Source organism: Simochromis diagramma, unplaced genomic scaffold (assembly GCF_900408965.1).
Source record: "Simochromis diagramma unplaced genomic scaffold, fSimDia1.1 OVJJ01000343.1, whole genome shotgun sequence".
Taxonomy (NCBI): domain Eukaryota; kingdom Metazoa; phylum Chordata; class Actinopteri; order Cichliformes; family Cichlidae; genus Simochromis; species Simochromis diagramma.
The window spans coordinates 10,522,472-10,540,215 of NW_024386831.1; the positions used below are offsets into that span (position 1 = coordinate 10,522,472).

The following is a 17,744-nucleotide window of genomic DNA, read 5'->3' on the forward strand; positions in this document are numbered from 1 at the left end:
TAAGTGACAGTTTAGTAGCATAATTTGTGCCACTGTTGACTCAAAATGATATGTTATAAGATATTAACTGGTGTTGTTCTGTCTTCCTTCTATTGTTTTGTCCTTCATCCCTCCTTCCTTCCTGCTTCCTTTGTGTTATTTCTTTGTGTTTTTCAATTTTTCCATCCATCCTTCCTCCCTTCCTTCCATCCTTTCTATTGTTTGTTTATTTATTTATTTCATTCTACTGTCATTACTTTCTTTCTCCCTTTGTTCCTCCCCTTGTTCCTTTCTTAACTTCTTTTTTGGTTCTTTCCTTCCCTCCTGTTTCCTGCCTTCTATCATTCTTTCCTTGCTTCCTTTGTTTCTTTTGGCGTTCCATCCCTCCTTTCTTTTTTCTACTTTCCTTCCATCCTTCATTCCTTCCCTCCCTCCTTTCCTTCCCTTCTTTTTTCTTTTTTTCCTTCTTTCTTTGTAGAGATGAAGCATAATCAGAACAATATGGTTTACATGCCCAGTTCATTGCTGTTTGGAAATTACATTACATTGTAAGACTGGGCTGTTTTTGATTACAAGTCACGGCAGTAAGTTGCTAAGAAGATAAGTTAGGGAAGCAGGTAAAACAAGTTGATGTAAGACAAGGTGGAGACGAGGAAGCAAAGAACAAATGAGACGGAACAGAAAAACCTAAAATCCAGAATAATAAAGAGAAGGCAAGTTCACTTGGTATTTTATTCTACTCTTTAGAATAACAATACTGGCAGAACTACTTAACAAGCCAAGTGCCGCAGGGAAATATAGAGGCCAGGACTGTTTCTTTGCGACAAAGTTCAGACTCATTATTTCCCTTTTCTGCAGTCATTCCATTTTAAAGAGGCCTTCTGTGTGCTAATGATAGTCTTATAAAGAGGCCCAGAGGGAAGCTAGTCAGAGATATGGATTTATGGATTTATGCCTGCTTTGGACACAGGCTTTGATCAGAGCACATTGATCTGCAGAGATTTACACCACGGCAACTCAATAAAACTCCTTTGCTCTTTCACAGAAGTGTCGGCCACTTTAGAGCCATTTGTCAAAGACAACTGCAAATCCGGAATCGGTAAAAAGACTCTCAGGAGAAGCCTGCTCTCTTATGGAATGTGACTAAAAATTGTTGTGTTCTCTGAAACATCATGCTTCTGAAAAAGTAAGTGCTTCATAGATTAATATTCTCCAAGAACCAGAGTAACATATAATTATCAAAATAGCACCTGGTAATTCAATTCTCTTCAGTTTGTTGTGGAACTTACTGCGTGTTACCACCCCCTCCAGCCTGATGATGTTAGGGTGGTCAAACTGTCCCATGATTGATGCCTCAGAAAGGAAGTCCCGCCTCTGTTTGTCTGTATATCCACCTTTGAGAGTTTTGATGGCCACGCAGATCTCCTTTTTGTTGGGCAACTTCAGGCGACCACTGCAGACTTCTCCAAATTCACCTAAAGATAAAATAAAGGCAAGTTTTATGTATGATGTCTATGACATTGCCATGAAAAGCATTTTGGAGTGAATATGGCTAACTTAACTAGCTCTCTTGTACCAGAGTACATGATCAGCAGTAAAACCACAAAGACAGGTTGCATGCTGATACTCCTTAAACCTACGGCTAGGTCAGCTTCACCACTGAGAGCCCAGCATCTAGCATAGCATGAGTCAGAAAATCCTGACTGCTCTGATGTACAACAGGGGTTCAGATGCGTTTTAAGGTGTTACAACATGTGATTTTTACAGCTGCCTGTCAGTGATTCATTCAGACAAAGCTGCAGATCATGAAGGATCTTAAAATTTCCATCTGTAATAACTTAACTCCAATTAATCAGGAAATGCTTTGGTTGATGTTGGACAAAAAACAGCATTTCCTGATTAATGCATAGCGTGTACCCATAGCCAAAATAACAAAGTGAATAGACAGCAATACAACTTTTCAGCTTCATTTGTATGTCAAATTAAAACACAAAATGACTTAACATCCACTCGGGGAGAGCTCAATTAGCATTCTTCGCTGGTGAGGGGATGCATGAATTTCAGTTACTACTTGTAAGTATGTGCATGCAATGGGGAGCTATCCAGAAGGTACTGTAAGTTTTGTAGGTATGCTGGCCACTTCAAAGGCAGTCCTGGAGACAGAGTTTTGGCTGGACTGCAGAAGATGAGGGGTGTGTGTATATGTGTGTGTATATATATATATGTGTGTGTGTATGTGTGTGTGTGTGTACTGAATGTAAGTAGGTGTTTGAACAGAACGTACATGCATGCTGAGTGTGCTCAAGAATGGTGATGTCAGAACTAAGATATGCAGATCTCATTCTTCATCCAGTACAATCATGTCCCATAGCTGCTCTGGATCAGAGAGCATGGGTCAAATCCTGGACTTGAAGCAATGGCATCTGGAAGGACTTAAGCCTGAATAATTATAACCTGTCTAAATACCCAGACCATCCCTGTTCTTTCCTTCTCTGCTTTGCACCTCTTGTCCTGAGCAGTGGACGGGCAAGTCAAGCCAAGGCACCTTTTTATGTGGTCACTCAGAGAAAGAAGATCTTCGTCTAATAAGGCTTGATTAGGGACACTCGTTCCTTTCCTGTTATGAGTAGAGCTAGGTATCTCACTTTGATGTTAAAGTCTAACCCATGTAAGCAGAGTGGAGCATGTGTTTCATGTCTTTTAACACACAATCACCGATTGGCAAGAGGATCAAAGTCCCTTTAACGTGTTTAATGAAGACAGATGGAGTTGAGGCAGGAATGGAGAAAGAGAAGGTATGTTGTATATTGTTCAGAGTGCTTATGTGGCTTTATAAAAATCACACAGATGGGTGGCAGGGTGCATTGAAGCTGACGGACAAAAATGTTTACATCATGGCTGGAGCTTTAATGTTCACCTCTGGTGTTCGGTTCACATTTTATGAAGTTAAAATAGATTAGCAAGAGCAGGCCAAAGTCCCCTTTCTTCTCCTCTCATCTCACATTTGGATCTGTAAATTTATGGTTTTCTCATATAAGGTTTCTGGCTTTTATCTGAAAATCTTTCAGGGATTTTCTGTCCACCTTTCTAAAATTAAACTGCTCTGAACTACTAAGTTGCTTTTCAAAAGTAATCACCCTGTCAACTTGTCATTTTATTTATATTGTCCAGAACATGTTCTCAAAGTTGCACTCTCCTTTCTTTGTGTTACTATGGAAGAACACTAAAATAAATACACTTTGAATCAGCTATGCACTGTACACATTAAAAATGTATAGTACAGTATAGACTTTTCTGCTGTAAATCGACTATGGGTTAAGGTATTACTCAGCTAATACTGGTTTAGAATGACGATAAATTGGAGCTACTCTTCATCTATTTGCATTTTCGATAGATCATGTTTCACTGCTGTTTCACTTTTCATGCCTCAAACATCAAATTGCATGTATTTAATAATATTAAATGAAGTATGGACATTAGTTTGTGTGCATTTCTTGCAAATGGTCATGCAGATTTGAAGAAGTTAATGCTTGTGTAAAATCAAAATGACAGCCACAGTGAACTGTGGACAAATGTGTACCACATTTTTTATTATATTAAAAGAGAACGGCTGATTTTGTTTTTTATATGTGGTTTTAATATATAAACAGTTATCTCCTATGTACCATTGCAGCCCTGTGAAAATCATTGTGCTTTGTGTCTGCTATGTATGAAAAATATATTGTGGTTAGCACTGCAGAGTGTGAGTCCAGTGTATACTCAGGTAATAGACTCTCAGGCTGTCCTGACAGTTTTACAGTGTGAAGGGCCGGTGGGACTCTGGAGACCAGTCTGCTGTTATGTGCTGTGTGCTTTAGTCTCCATCTATTCTGACTGCACTCGACATGAATCATAATGCATTACCCTCCCGTCTGCACTCCTGCTCAAGTTATCAGGGAGTACATGAGTGGAGAGGAAAAGAGGAGACAAGGCTTCAATTACTATTGCAATTACTGTACATCGGGAGTTACGAACTGGAGCTTAAGCTACGGAAAATGGAAAGAAAAATAAAGGAAGGAAAGAAAGGGTTAAAGGAGACATGAACCAACTGAAGGTTTTCTCATTTCACCACCTTTCCCTCCATCCTAGGTGAGGGCTGGAAAGAAGAGACATCAAGCTGGGGCATAGAATGCTTTCTCATTCCCGGCTGTGCAGCATGACGCATAGATAACTAGCTCACTGCTATGAAAATATAGATGTATAGGAGCTCTGTATATACTCCATTTTCCTTAAAGTGGTTGTGCACTTGGTTTGTCTTTGTCATTTAAATAGAGCATGAAAGAGTGCAAAAGTAAAAGGAAGTAACTGATACGAAAGTGGGAAAAGTCTTTTTTGATTTCCCTTTTTTTATGTATCCCACCAAGCTCATTTTGATTATTGTTTTGAAAATATTAGAAATGACATGAATTTTTTGCAATATTGCCAAACCTATATGGAATCTATACAAGCAGCAGCATCTGGCCATACATTTTCCTTTGCCTATTCTCACCTGCTCCCACCACTTTATCTATGGCAATGCAGGAGGCATCCAGTTCCTTGGCAAATTCGTGCACAGCCTGGCTCGGGTCCTCATATGTGTGGGGGTCCACATAGGTTCTGATCCCTGGCAGACGCACTGCAGCAGCACAGGAAAGTTGCATTGGTTACCAACTAGTTAAAAACTCCAAAATAGCACAGCTTACAGTAATATTGCACTTTCAGAGGAGTCTAGGAAACACACAGGGTGGCAAAAGATCCAACTAACCCTGCACAATGAAACCAAAACCATGAAGACGATATAGTCCTGAGTATTTCAATGATTGAATTTTAGGGAAGAATTTCCCTCAAGGAGCAGACAGGGCTGAGATTTTCTCACTTAATATATTATGCATTAAAGCAACAGTCACTTATCAAATGGATATGAAGACACTTTTAGCTGTTTTAATGGAAAGAGTTTTTTTTACAATTCCCTCTTTTCTCTTTCCCCAGAGAGTCTCTCTTATTGAGATTTGATGGAGGAACAACAACAAAAAGAGGAATTATACCCTTCATAACACATCAAGTTTAAGAAACACTATGTTTCAGAGATATGTTTTATTTTATGATAAACTTGAAAACGAAGGGAAGATATGTAACACAGCTGTATTTTAGTAGTCCCTGTGTGTTAAAATTTATGCTCTGGGTTTGACCCATCCAAACTACTCATGAAGCAGTGGGCAGATGCTCTTCAGTACCCTGAGGAATTCTAGAAGCCTTGGTCAAATTTAAAGGTAGGACTATTTCAAATAAATAACATCTCGTAAAGACAGAAAGAGAGAAGAAACAAGGAATAAAGGGATGAGGAAGTAGAATGAAAAGAAAATTAAATTACTATTTATTTAGTACTGACTCTAATAGTAGAAGTAATATCAAGAAACTTTTTTATTTGGAAAGTAGAAACTAAAGCGCAGATTTAGCCACTTCACTTGGCTGGTTTGGAAAACAGTGTTATTTTGTTCTCCTTTTAAATGAAGCCTCAAGTACTTGTTTCTAAATGGGCCAAAAACATGGTCATAACATGGTCTTGTTTGATTATTGTCTTCTCGTATGAAAAAACAAAGATATATCTAAACTTAAAGGGGAAATCCACTTCAAGCTTTGACCATACTATACTTTAACCACTACTCTAAAACAACCGCTATTGGTCAAAAGGTTCTCAGAAGGACATGCATATTCAAATAACATCCCTCAAATTATCTTTTATGTAACTAGCTAGTTCTATCTGTATTCAGTGACTAGTAAAGTACGGCAAGGAGAGACAGAGCCAATTCTCAGATAAACAAAGTCCAGTACTTACAGTGTCCATTGCCAAAATGCAGTCTTTTTTCATCAGGATGTTTGGATTTGCTCCGGCAACAAAACCTGCCAATGCAAACAGAGAAAGACCAGAAGTAGTGCCACATCTTCAATAAAAATTCGCCCACAAGCCCAGCCCAAACGCTACCAAGATCCATGTGTGCATACTTATGTCTGTGTGTATATACTTCTGGCTCTTATAACCCAAAAGAGTATCAGTAAGTCTTATAATGTGATGTGGATTTATACTCTTTCCTGAAACCTGCTGACCACCAACTTCAGCCGCGCTCACATTGGCATTCAAACGCCCGTGTTGTGCATGAACGCACTGAAAAGATTCCATTTATTGAAGATGCTCATGTTTTTTGATTGAGTGGCAACTAAGCCAAGAGCAACTTCAGCTGAAGTGTGTATAGATCTGGACTTTAAAGGACCATACAGGCTATCAGAATTAACTGGTGTTTTTTAATTTTCCCTCTTTTATGGCACATCATTTAACTTGTTTCTTCTAAGCTTTTGAAAGTACATTTTGGAAAAGTGCACACAGAATCAACTGAAAGGAGAGAGTACAGATGGTGTGACTAAATGAGACAATGCTCAAGGCGAGAATCCAGGCAAGTGATTGGTGGACAGACCTGCTAATCAGGACGTAGAGAAGCACAGTGAGCAGGATGATGGCTACGGCAGAAGAAATGGCAATCAAAACAACCTGGCTGCTTTCACTTGAGATAGAGAAGGCTGCTGAAAGACAGAAAGAAACAAGTAATAAGCAGTGCTAACTTTGTTTTGTTAACATTACAGCACATCACAATACAAACTTCAATTACCTGCTAGTCCTATTCCAACGTACTGCATGCACATCAAGAATAAATATACCTTTGATTCAATAAGATATTGTATTTAGTTCCCACAAGAGCAGGTAAAGGTGATTCAGCTCACTCTAGAGACACTTACACATATTTGGCAGCAAAATTGATATAAACAATAATGTGCTTTCACAGCTTTTATCCCATGGAACAGTAACAGCTAAATGAAACAACTTGGGCGTGTAACAGACACAAAGTAAAGCAAAAATCTTGGGCAGTATTTTCACATTTTCCCCAAAGCACTTGCATGTTTGCTGCAATAAAAAATGTGATGGTTGAATTCACTTCTGAAATTCTGCCAAAGTTACTGCATGAATATCTAAATTTCACCAACAGCAAGAAAGGAAAGAAAATTGTTCTTGTCAGCGAACATGTTTGAAACAGCTGCTACACAACTGGACATAAGGTCTTCTAACAAAAAAAAAATAACATGCACACATCCTGCCAGAGAGGTTTCATAACCCCACAATTCAAAATAAAAAATTGTATGTAAAAGGCTAATGGACTATCATATAATTTAATTTCATTTTAATCTCTACTGAGCTTACAGTCAGGGCTGGTCTCGAACTGGAAAGTGGGGCTGCTGGCTCCATATCCTGCTGCGGTACGGGCTCTGATTTGAAGTAAGTAGGCAGTGTTGGGCTTCAAACCATTCAGGGTCACATTACAACCTCGAGCACGGAGGATTGTGTAGCTGGTCTCCTGCTCCTCCTGTAGAAAAAAGAGAAAAAAGAAACAGGATGACAGATGAGAAATCAAATCATTTTGAGGAATTAAATATTTATTTAACATACTGATTTAGTACTATGTAATTTATAGATGCAGTAGTGTAAACTAATAATGAATACAATGTGTGTACATATATACATATATATATATATATATATACATAAAATTTTCCATAGTAGAATCATGTATCTCTGTTTTTGTACTGATGCAAATGCGTAAACATCCCAGACAGTTTGATAGCATTCTTGCAAATCTGATAAATTATGCCCTTTACGTTTTATGACTTCTCTCCTACTGATCTCCACTGATAAAACAACAAGAGGATTTACACACCAGGTCTGTATTCAACACATTGTTTCCAGATGTGGAAGGAAAAGAAAAAAAGAGAGAAAAAAAACAAACTGAAAGAAAAGAGAGGGCAGAGAAAAAGTGGGATGGTGGAAAGTAGCACTCTATGAAATTAATTAACACTGAGTACATCTTACAGAGGTACAAAACAAGATCTCATTGTATAATAGAATACACATGCACACAGTTCTGTATTTTATAGCCTTCAACTGTCCTGAGTAAAATTTGCTAGATTTGTCCATGCCCACAGAGGACTGCAGGCACATTATTGCTGACCCAGTTCTGGTATAAAACAAACTTTGGATTAAGAGGAAAACCGCACAAGGCCACTTGTTAATATTAATGACAACCTATTAGGGATGACTTCAGCAATCCTAAAAATGAGCTACATGTTTTGCAATGTAGCCAATGTTATAAAATTCCTGACACTGTCATATTCTCTTTTTTCAAAGACCCTGGCATGTAAAAATTCAGTCCCCCAAAGAAACTTAATGCTTATTAATGGACTAGATCAGAGTTTTATGGTGCACAAAGCTTTTTAAAATGGGCATGTGTGTGAGGCAGTAACTGATACACCAGACCTGCACTGGAACAACCCTTCATCACAGCTATAAATCTCTTACAGCTTGTCATTGTTCAGGACAGCATGTCATCCCCTGAAAATCATACACAGGTGTGGCACAAGTATCTTTGTGTGTGTGTGTGTGTGTGTGTGTGTGTGTATATATATATATATATATATATATATAGGTAGATAGATAGATAGATAGATGTGTGTGTGTATGTGTGGGTGTGCATGTGGACTTTCTGTTCTGTGCATGAGCCTCCATGTACTTTTTTGTGTGTTGAACACCAGAACGCTGTAAGGATTTAATATGGTCTCAGTGCTGAATTGTGCTTTGATAACATAAACAAAGCTGCAGTAAATTATAGCTTAAACACACACACACACAAGACACAGAGGCAAAAACATACAGATCCTAAGATGGGTGATGTACAGCAGAAGTCTTGTGAATTGTTTTAGTAAAAATCCCTTTTGTCTAAGACTAAATAAACAGCCTAAATAAATTTTATCTGGAGTTCTCTCTCGGCTCTCGGCTCTTTAGATTATAGTGATAAAACACGCAAAAATAATTAGCAAAGTGTATTCGCACAAATTCGATTTCCACAAAGTGCACTAGGAACTGTCTTATCGGTCTGCCCTTTAGGTTGTTTAACGGACACGGAGAGCATGGGGCTACCATGGGATTTCCAAAAGATGAAACACCTCTCTTCTTCTGGGAAGCCTTCTAGTTGGAAATTCCCAAGATTATTACAAAACCTCCCCATCCCCAAATATGGGACATAAAATGTGCAGCCCCTCCAATTCAGACATTCTGACCCATCAGTTTTACAAGTGTGCTAGCGAGAGCAAAGTGAGCAAAGCCAGAGGTAGAAAACTGGTTAGCTGTGGTTCATTTAATTATAATGAGTTGGCTTGTTTGTCTGGTATAACCCTTCCCAGGTAGTATTCATTTTAGATTTAAGCTCCTCAATGTATAGTGATTTATTGAGGCCTCTCTTTAATGTTTTGGGTTTTTTTTACTTTTCAGAACAGTTCTATGTTGACACAATATTTGCGATGTTTTTTACAGCTCTGGGTTTTATTTGGTTTGTTTTTGTTAGGTTTTGGCTGCTGCTAACCTCAACTTTTGGGATTTAAAAAAAAGTATCTCTCTTTTTATTATTATTCCTGCCATTCTGCAATAAAACACTTTTTTGTATCCAGTGCTTTTTTTCACTTATGTTATATATAAAATTTCACATCTGTTGAATACTGGATATCAAAGGAATATGATTATTTTTAATCAAGCCGCTAACACTATACTTAGTGCCTTATCTTCACGTGGTTTCATCTTGAAGTAACGTGGTCTATTAAGTTTACACAGATGTCTGGAAAATACACATTTTTATCAGTTAGCAGAAAATACGTTGCAATTTGGTGCATTAGGAAGGCCAATAATCACAGGATTTAGAGCGGTAGCCCACAATATGAGATGAAATGACTTGTGACAAATAACATTTTTGTTTTGCCTCACATTAACATCCCAGTAGAGAACTCCTGTTTTTAAATTTTACCAGTGAAATATGTTATGGTCCAAAATTAAACTATGAAGTGTTTATATAAAACAGTATTTGATTTTATCACCCAACAAAAACAACAAGGCTGTAATTTTATAACTTTCCTTTCTGGCTTCAGTGGGTTCACCCCCCCAAAAAAATGTTGGTCCACTGAGGATCCATTACTCTATGCACTATATGCTCGGCATTTTTTGATATGACTGCAGTTTCTACAGTGACAGATGCTAGGCTGGAGTCGCTGGTAAATTTCTACTGGATTACTGAATTCTTCTCACTGCAAATGTCTGTTTTAAACTTGTTTAAATCCAGACAGGAAACCACAGCAAAAAAAAGAAGAAAAAAAGTCTGGCTGTTGATGTAAACCTGAACATCACTTCCTTGGCAAAAGCTCTCTCTTTTAATCTCTTTAATCTTAGTCTGTTTTTGTGTTCTGTTTCACCATCCTGTTTATGTCTATGTGCAATTATATCTGTGTGTCTGTGCATGTGTCTCTAAAAGCCTCTTTCTGTCTCATAAGTGAGTCATGGTGTGGTCTTGGTGTGGGGAATTCGTGTTCCAGTGTTTCTCCTTCTGTGGCCTTTATCCTTGGCATGCTAGTTGCCCTCAGTGTCCCTGTGCCTACAACAAGAAGAGGCCTCTGTCTGGCATTCGTCTTGGGATCTACCATGATTCTCCAAGTTTGCTCTTCTGCGTGGAAGAGCCTTTTGTCAGGGGTTTAAAATCCCTGGGTATGTATGTCTAGTGAGGAGAATCCTATGGGAACTTGCTTTGTGGGTATGCGTGTTTGTGTCTCCAGCACTTCCTGAAAGATAATGCGGTTACCAAGCAAAATACCCAGAAGGCTTTATTACAAAATGCTTTACTTTAGCTCCACCCTCATATTTTTCCTGTCCTTTTTGAACGAGCGTGCATTGGTGATAAGTGAGCATGTGTGTGCAATTGGAAAACCACAGCTGAGAATAAGACCTGCAGTGAGCTCTGACCCAGCATCACTCATTAACTTTTCCTCTCACTGTTTTCCGGCCTTGTTTTAACATCTTAGGTAGGGATGGCTGAGCAGAGACCAGAGTTTAGAGAGGAAACAGCTTCTGTCAGCCTACTAATCAAGAGATTAGGGGCCACTGTTGGCATTCAAGCAAACTGATTTGGGGCACACACACACACATATACACACACAAACACACAGACACACACACTGAATCTGCCAGAGTGATTAAACTTGCATCCACGGCTAATTTCACCATCAAATGTCAGCCATAGCCCAGCATTGGTGCTGAAAGCCAGTGTAATTCGTTCTGCACTAATTTCCCTCACAGAAGAATGAGGGACCCCACAGATGCATTTACTGTCTGCCATAAAACTTGTCTCCATTAAGGAGTGGACTAGAGAGGAGGGCAGCATGAGAGATGGAAGGATAGATAGAAAGAGAAGAGAAGCAAAAAGAAAGGAAGAATGTAAAAATTGTCACATGAAAAAGAAAACATGGTGGAAAGGGAGGTCTTCTGATGAAGAGATTTCTTTTATTGTAAAAATAAAACATTATGCACAACATAACGACAACTACATTTTCATTTCATTTTAATTTATATTAACTTAAATTGTACCTGAAAACCCAAAACTACAACTTGCATTAGTTCAAATAACATTTACAAAGACTATAAGGGTTAGAGTTGAGTTAAATTTTATTATTTTCACAGAAATTCAGTCTACTAGGCCAGAGAATAAGTCCAGGATGTGCTTCCAAATGTTAGAGAAAGACTGATGGATATACTACATGGGCCTAAAAAGGTGGAAATGTAAGTAAACCTTTTCAGTCTATACCCCTGGTGAGAAATATTTTCAGGAAATTCAAGTGACCAGTTTTCAGGGTATTTATTTCTCTTTGATGCCTAAATTGGAGACACAGCTGGATTGAAATAATAAAATACTAGAATCTATTCGCAAGCAGCTCACGAATTACTATGCCATATGCGTTTATCTTCTGAATTTAGCATCATTCTTACCAGACGTTTAGAGAATGCTTACAATCTTCCCATCTTAGGTGTACTCCCCCAAATGAGTTTGGGTTAGATATTTTTTCTCTTAGAGAGGCACATTTTATGATGCAAATGCACACAAGGAAAACTTTAACAGTGATATATACTGAACCAACCTTTTCGTAGTATTTGATCTCATAGTCGAGGATGATACCGTTGGGTCTTTCTGGCTCCTGCCAGGACAGGGAGACACTGCTTCGAGTTGTCTTCTCCTTTTTGATCACTGCTACTGGAGAGGGAGCTGGGCAGGAGACACAGACAGTCAGAGAGTGAGTTCCGTTAGTGTAAGGTTCAGTGGAAGTTCAGTCCACAGTGTTGAATCCTGGCAATTGTCTATAGTTCCTGTTAGCCTAATTCAGTTTGCTGCTTGGTGGGGTGGCATTCTAAAGCAAAGGCCCAGGGTTGTGAGTGGAACAAGACCGTGTGAAGTAATGTACAAGAAACTGCACTGGATCAACATATCGGAATTTTCTACTGGTTTTAAATTGATCAAAATGTGTATCGATATTTGTCGTTTTAAGTAAAGATTAGGACCAGTAAGATTTACATGTTTACCAAAAACAAGCAAAAGCACGATAATTTCTGCTATTTCTGATCAGAGTATAGTAGTTTGTCCTCCATCACTTATATTTAAAACACTATAAACAATTTCCTCTCTGCTGTCCTCATCCATTTTGGTTAGTCGCTTTCTCTCTCGCCAATCTTCCTCGCCAATCCTTCGCCCATGCACCGCTTTGCCTCAGGGAGTTCACATGGTCCCAATCTAGTAATTCAGCACATCTCTCCTTCTATCAAGACTCGCACCCCTCTCTCGTTCTGTGTCTCTCTCCTCACTCCCTTTCTCATTTCCCTTTTTTACTGCTCTCTAATTGCCAGGCAGCTCCAGGGCCAGCTCGGCATCTGAGGCATCGACTTTTAATTTTATTAGACCACAGGAAAAAACATGTTTGTCTTTGAAATGTTCAAGCCTTTCTTGATTGTGATTATATGGCTGCAGAATGCGTCTGAGTGTGTGTGTACATTTACTCGTGTGTATTTCCGCGGGAAGTTATTTTTTCTCCTGTAATGAATCCAGATGGGGAGAATCTGTTTCTATACCCCCTGCTCCTCCTCTTCTCCTCTCCCTCTGCTTCTGATAGTGGGGTGAGGCTGTGCTTTTTATTGGCTCTGTGGTTTATGGTGGTAATGATTTACTGTGTCTGGGTCGCTTAGAGGCAGCTTCAAGTTCCTCTACTCCTCTGTTTCCTTTGCCTTGCTTCCCTTTCTATCTTCCTCGGCATGTCTACTGCTAAGCACTTAATTTGCTGTCACTCTGTTTTTTGTCTGAGGCATAACTGATACAGTATACCAGGCCTGTACTGGTGTTAAAAACTGTCCTTCTTTGTCATTCACTCGTAATTTGAGGGCCATGCTGCAGATGTTGAAACAGTGACCTCTACAACACTGGCACACAGTTAGAAGTAATTATTATTGGAAACTAAATTAAACAAGATGCTATTCAATGGCAAAAATCATTGCCCAAATGAGAGAAAATATACAACTTTGCCTTTACTTTCTCATTGTTTAACAGCTATCATCACCAACCATATTATCATATCACTAGAGATATGCAACTAGATATTACTCTGCATCTGAATCACAGTTACTCTGTTCTTAGCATAGTTATGAAATAAGTGGAGGGCAAAGGAGGCGAGAGGAGGAGAACTGTCTGACAGCACCTTGACAGCACAACCAGGACACACTGCTCCTTCCAGGGAAACACTTAATCCAGCTTTTAACAGCTTTGGCATCTATACGTGTGTGCTGGTGTGTAAGTATGTGTGTTTATTCGAGGGAAAGCATATAGACGGGTGGGGCAAGTGCACTGACATACTTAATCCTTGTAAACTCTGAGGGCTGATGGAGAGTGTGCAGCTGCAGGCTGAGATATTTGTTAAAGAGAGAGGGGATTGTAAGTGTGTATAGCCGGGACAGAGGGTGTAGTACTGAGGTGTGTATGTTGTCCTTCTCGGTGTGTAAATCTGCTTGCATCTATGTGAGCACACTGATAAATGGTAAGTAAAGATGAGTTTCATTTCATCTGATTATCACTTAGGCACTAAGATGGCTTTTGATATTCTGTGCACACACAGACCTCTTAGTGTTGATAAGCCCTCTTCAAATCTAATATATATTCAGATTGCAGAGATAATCCTACTAACTAACCACACACTTACAATATAATGCTTACTAAAAATGTGCTTATTTTTTTATTTTTTTGTCCAAATTTGTATATTTTTAATTTTGCTTTAATCTGAACTTTTGATGCATGTGCACTTAAACATACGAGCACCCAGAAAGACACTTAAAATCTACATTTAACGCTTATCCCTATTTTGTCATTTAAAAGGCACACACACAGCAGACTCTTTATATGGTATGTGATTTATATATACCAAAGCTCCTGCATTTCTATTTGTGTGTCTAGTTTAAAAGTTTCCACAAGTACACTGTTTACTCTATGCAGTGCCTCTTTTGAGTCTCCCTCTTGGAACTCTCTGAAGCTTAAACTACATGCTGTAGTACATGCATGTTTTCTATCACAAGAAAATCAGCCTGTCACCAAGTCAGCCCAACACGACATTTCACAAAGACTGCTGCAAGTAGTGAATCAGTTATCCAATACAATCCAACCCTCATGGTATTTCCCGTTGAGCGTACCCACAGGTGTGAGGCTGTTTTTACAATTTTGGATCTGTTGTTATAATATTTAACATTTTACATTACTTGATTTTCATTTTTCTCCACACAGCTTTCCTGATTTACAGGCATGTGAATTCCAAGGGGACTACATTACTGATACTGATACTAAGAATAATCAGTACACCCTGTAACCTGTGAGAGAAAGCGTCTCTTTCATTCATAAAGCAGAGGCACCAAGACTCGATATTTGCATGCAACTTTTAAAACAAGCAAAAGACTTGAAGTACTAAAGGTTTCATTGCATTTTGCTTGAAGGCATCTCTACTCTGACTCTGTTTAAATTCATTGCTCTTGCCATCTGCCTATCATCATCGATGTGATGGAGTCTGACCTTGCTGTATGACAGCTTATGAGAGAAATTCGCATCTGTCTGGTCTGTAAAAAAAAAAAAAAAACACCCTTCCAGGTGCTAAATCAACCTTCAAGGTTTAGAAGAAGAGCCATACAGAAAAAGAGAGGAACACGTTAGAAAAACTGGGTGTGGGGTTGGTTTGGGACATGACAGGCAGAAGTAAAGGAGGTCGGTAGGGCGGTGGGGGGGATGTAGGGAACCACACTGCTTGAGAAAAAAAAATGCTGAGCTTCCAAACACAAAGGCAAAATGTGTAGGGGAACACTGAAGGAATGGCAAAAAGAAGAAAATAAGCTGATGAACTAGACTGGGACCTTTGCGCATTCCTTGCTAGAGTCATGGATTTCTGAGGTTTGGCACTTTCTGCTGCAGCTAGATTTATTTTACCCTTGGAATTTCACGGCACTGCTTTCCTTTGCCGTCTTTTTCTTGTAAGAACTGGATGTGTGGAGAGATATTTGTATAAAAAGATTGATGGGAGTTTTAGGAGCCCATCCTCACGTTAAGAGAGTATGTTAAAAGGAGGAGTTATATTTTGGAAAAGGAGGAGGACATTCGATCCTGGTCGTTAAACAAGAGAATAGCGGCCTGGGATCGCCTTGTAAATGTCCAGGGTTGATGGTTGTAGTACATATGTTTGAGGTATATAAACCATAGGCTAGGGTATTATTTTATGAGAATATTCAGAAGCACAGGGGGAAAGGGGGTCGAAGCTCGTGTATGTTATCAACATGGTAGCTATTTTTATTTACACACAGTACTTGTTATTACATATATAATATACTTGTATTAAATGCACTTTTCTTCATGCATGAATCAGCCATTCCATAGTTCCCAGTCCTCAGACCAGCTAAAAATAGAGATAAGCAAGATCTTGCAACCTGCAGGAGATGACCAACCTGCTTATCCTAAGATCTGCCAGAGGCTATTTTTTCTTTGTCGTTGGAGAATGGGCCTATGTTTTTACATCAGTGATCTATCTTTTTTATTGATTATACGCAGACAACTTTCAATCGATATCCAAAATGGTTCAAAATTATTGCTGTTATTGTGTATAGTCAATCGTCTCAGCTCATATCTTTAGCTAGCCACCCATACATCATGACATCTCACCCGCTTGGTTGGTGGTGATGGTGACGGCAGCGTACTGTCTCATCTTTGGTGCCAGCGATGACACACCGTTCTGTGCTTCAATCTCAAATGTGTAGTTAGTGTGGGCTAACAAGTCGCCAACCGTCACTGTGGTGTTGTGTAGTCCCATGGCTCTTGGCAGAAAGCGAACATTGCTCCGGCAAGGTTCACAGCGCTGGGTCCCACTGCTGCTGCCATTAGCAGCAACAGCACGGCAACGTTTGCAAAGGACAGTGAAGGTGATATCCCTGCGCCCTCCGGTGTCCTCAGGCCAGCTCCATTCCAGGATAACAGAAGTTTCATTGATGGAAGAGATTACGTTCCGGGGAGCTGAAGGAGGTCCTGGTAGACAGAAGGAGATGAGGTGAGATCGAGAGGCAGGTCACTGGATTTACAGAAGGACAGAACGCTTAGTAGTATAAAAAACACACAAAAACTGATTAGCATGAGCTTTAAATCTAACTATATGGTCATTTTACTTCTTTGCTGTTATGTCTTTCTCTTTGAGAATTGGAGCAGGGTTGTGAAAAATCACCCATTTATAGCTGGATTTGGTGTTTATTCTTCCTTAAATTTCCCAAGGCAAATATATATATATATATATATATATATATATATATATATATATATATATTTCACAATGCATTATTTGCCTACTTGGACATCTTCATGGAAGAAAATTCTTACTATGAGTGCTATACAGTGAATGAGTTGTCGTAATACTAGGGTTATGTTAATGTAAATCAGTGAATCTACTACAGTATGTATGTGTTTACATCTCACTTTCAATCAAATTCCGTAAGAAATAAGAGGAGCATGGCACAGTCGGAGCAAGTGAGTCTGACTCACTCAGACTAACATAAAATCTGTCTTATTACAAACAGATTTCCAGATACTCATATGAAAAACTATGACTAATTACATGGGGGACATAGCAAAACTGCCAAATAGCTCAGTGGGGGAAACTGAGAAGGCAGAGGAAGGGAAAAAAAAGATTCAAATGGGCTTACTGGATTGTGTCTTGAGATAAAACGCTTTGTTTAGTTTGTTTTGCTGAATTTACTTCACTCCTAAACTATGCGCAGCGGCTGTCTCAGTTATCTGCATCGCAGATATTTATGTGCTTGAGCCAGAGAAATCAAAAGAAAAATACACACACGATTTGACTGCAAGGAAGTTCTGATAACTTGGATATCTGCAAGTCTCATGAATCTAACTTTGAAAGACATGTCAAATTACATGTCAAGTTACATGATTCAAACTTTTTAACTCTAAATACAGTTACACACAAGAAGTTTCTAAAAGTCAGTCATTTAAATATCTAAATGGTAAAAACAGGTCTGAAACATCAGTAAAAAAATGTACAACTAACATAACATCCACTGACCACATCAGAGTTTTGAGTCTGCATTTCAGCTTAGCTTTTACCCATATGTGCATACATGTATATGCACTGCACTGCTTGTATGCACATGCATACAGGGAAGCTAAAGTAAAAGTCAAAATGATTGAACACATCTTGACTGGCACGTGAAACCAAACACAATGTGTTAAAGCTAAAGGTGCAAAACTACTGTGGAAGAAGTT

General features: G+C 38.9%; 1 protein-coding gene across 6 annotated transcripts in view; it reads right to left on the bottom strand.

Moving 5' to 3' along the window:
* epha3 (eph receptor A3) overlaps positions 1 to 17,744 on the bottom strand; it is a 93,214-nt gene that overhangs the window by 18,202 nt on the left and 57,268 nt on the right. For 4 of the 6 annotated variants that reach the window (XM_040028304.1, XM_040028306.1, XM_040028309.1 and 1 more), the window contains 7 exons: positions 16,140 to 16,499; positions 12,049 to 12,173; positions 7,247 to 7,409; positions 6,468 to 6,573; positions 5,834 to 5,898; positions 4,508 to 4,633; positions 1,269 to 1,454 (listed from right to left, as the gene is read on the bottom strand). In XM_040028304.1, the coding sequence (XP_039884238.1) occupies positions 1,269 to 1,454; positions 4,508 to 4,633; positions 5,834 to 5,898; positions 6,468 to 6,573; positions 7,247 to 7,409; positions 12,049 to 12,173; positions 16,140 to 16,499 (1,131 nt within the window). The remainder of the gene's footprint in view (positions 1 to 1,268; positions 1,455 to 4,507; positions 4,634 to 5,833; positions 5,899 to 6,467; positions 6,574 to 7,246; positions 7,410 to 12,048; positions 12,174 to 16,139; positions 16,500 to 17,744) is intronic. The other 2 variants (XM_040028305.1, XM_040028307.1) reach the window with 1 other exon arrangement.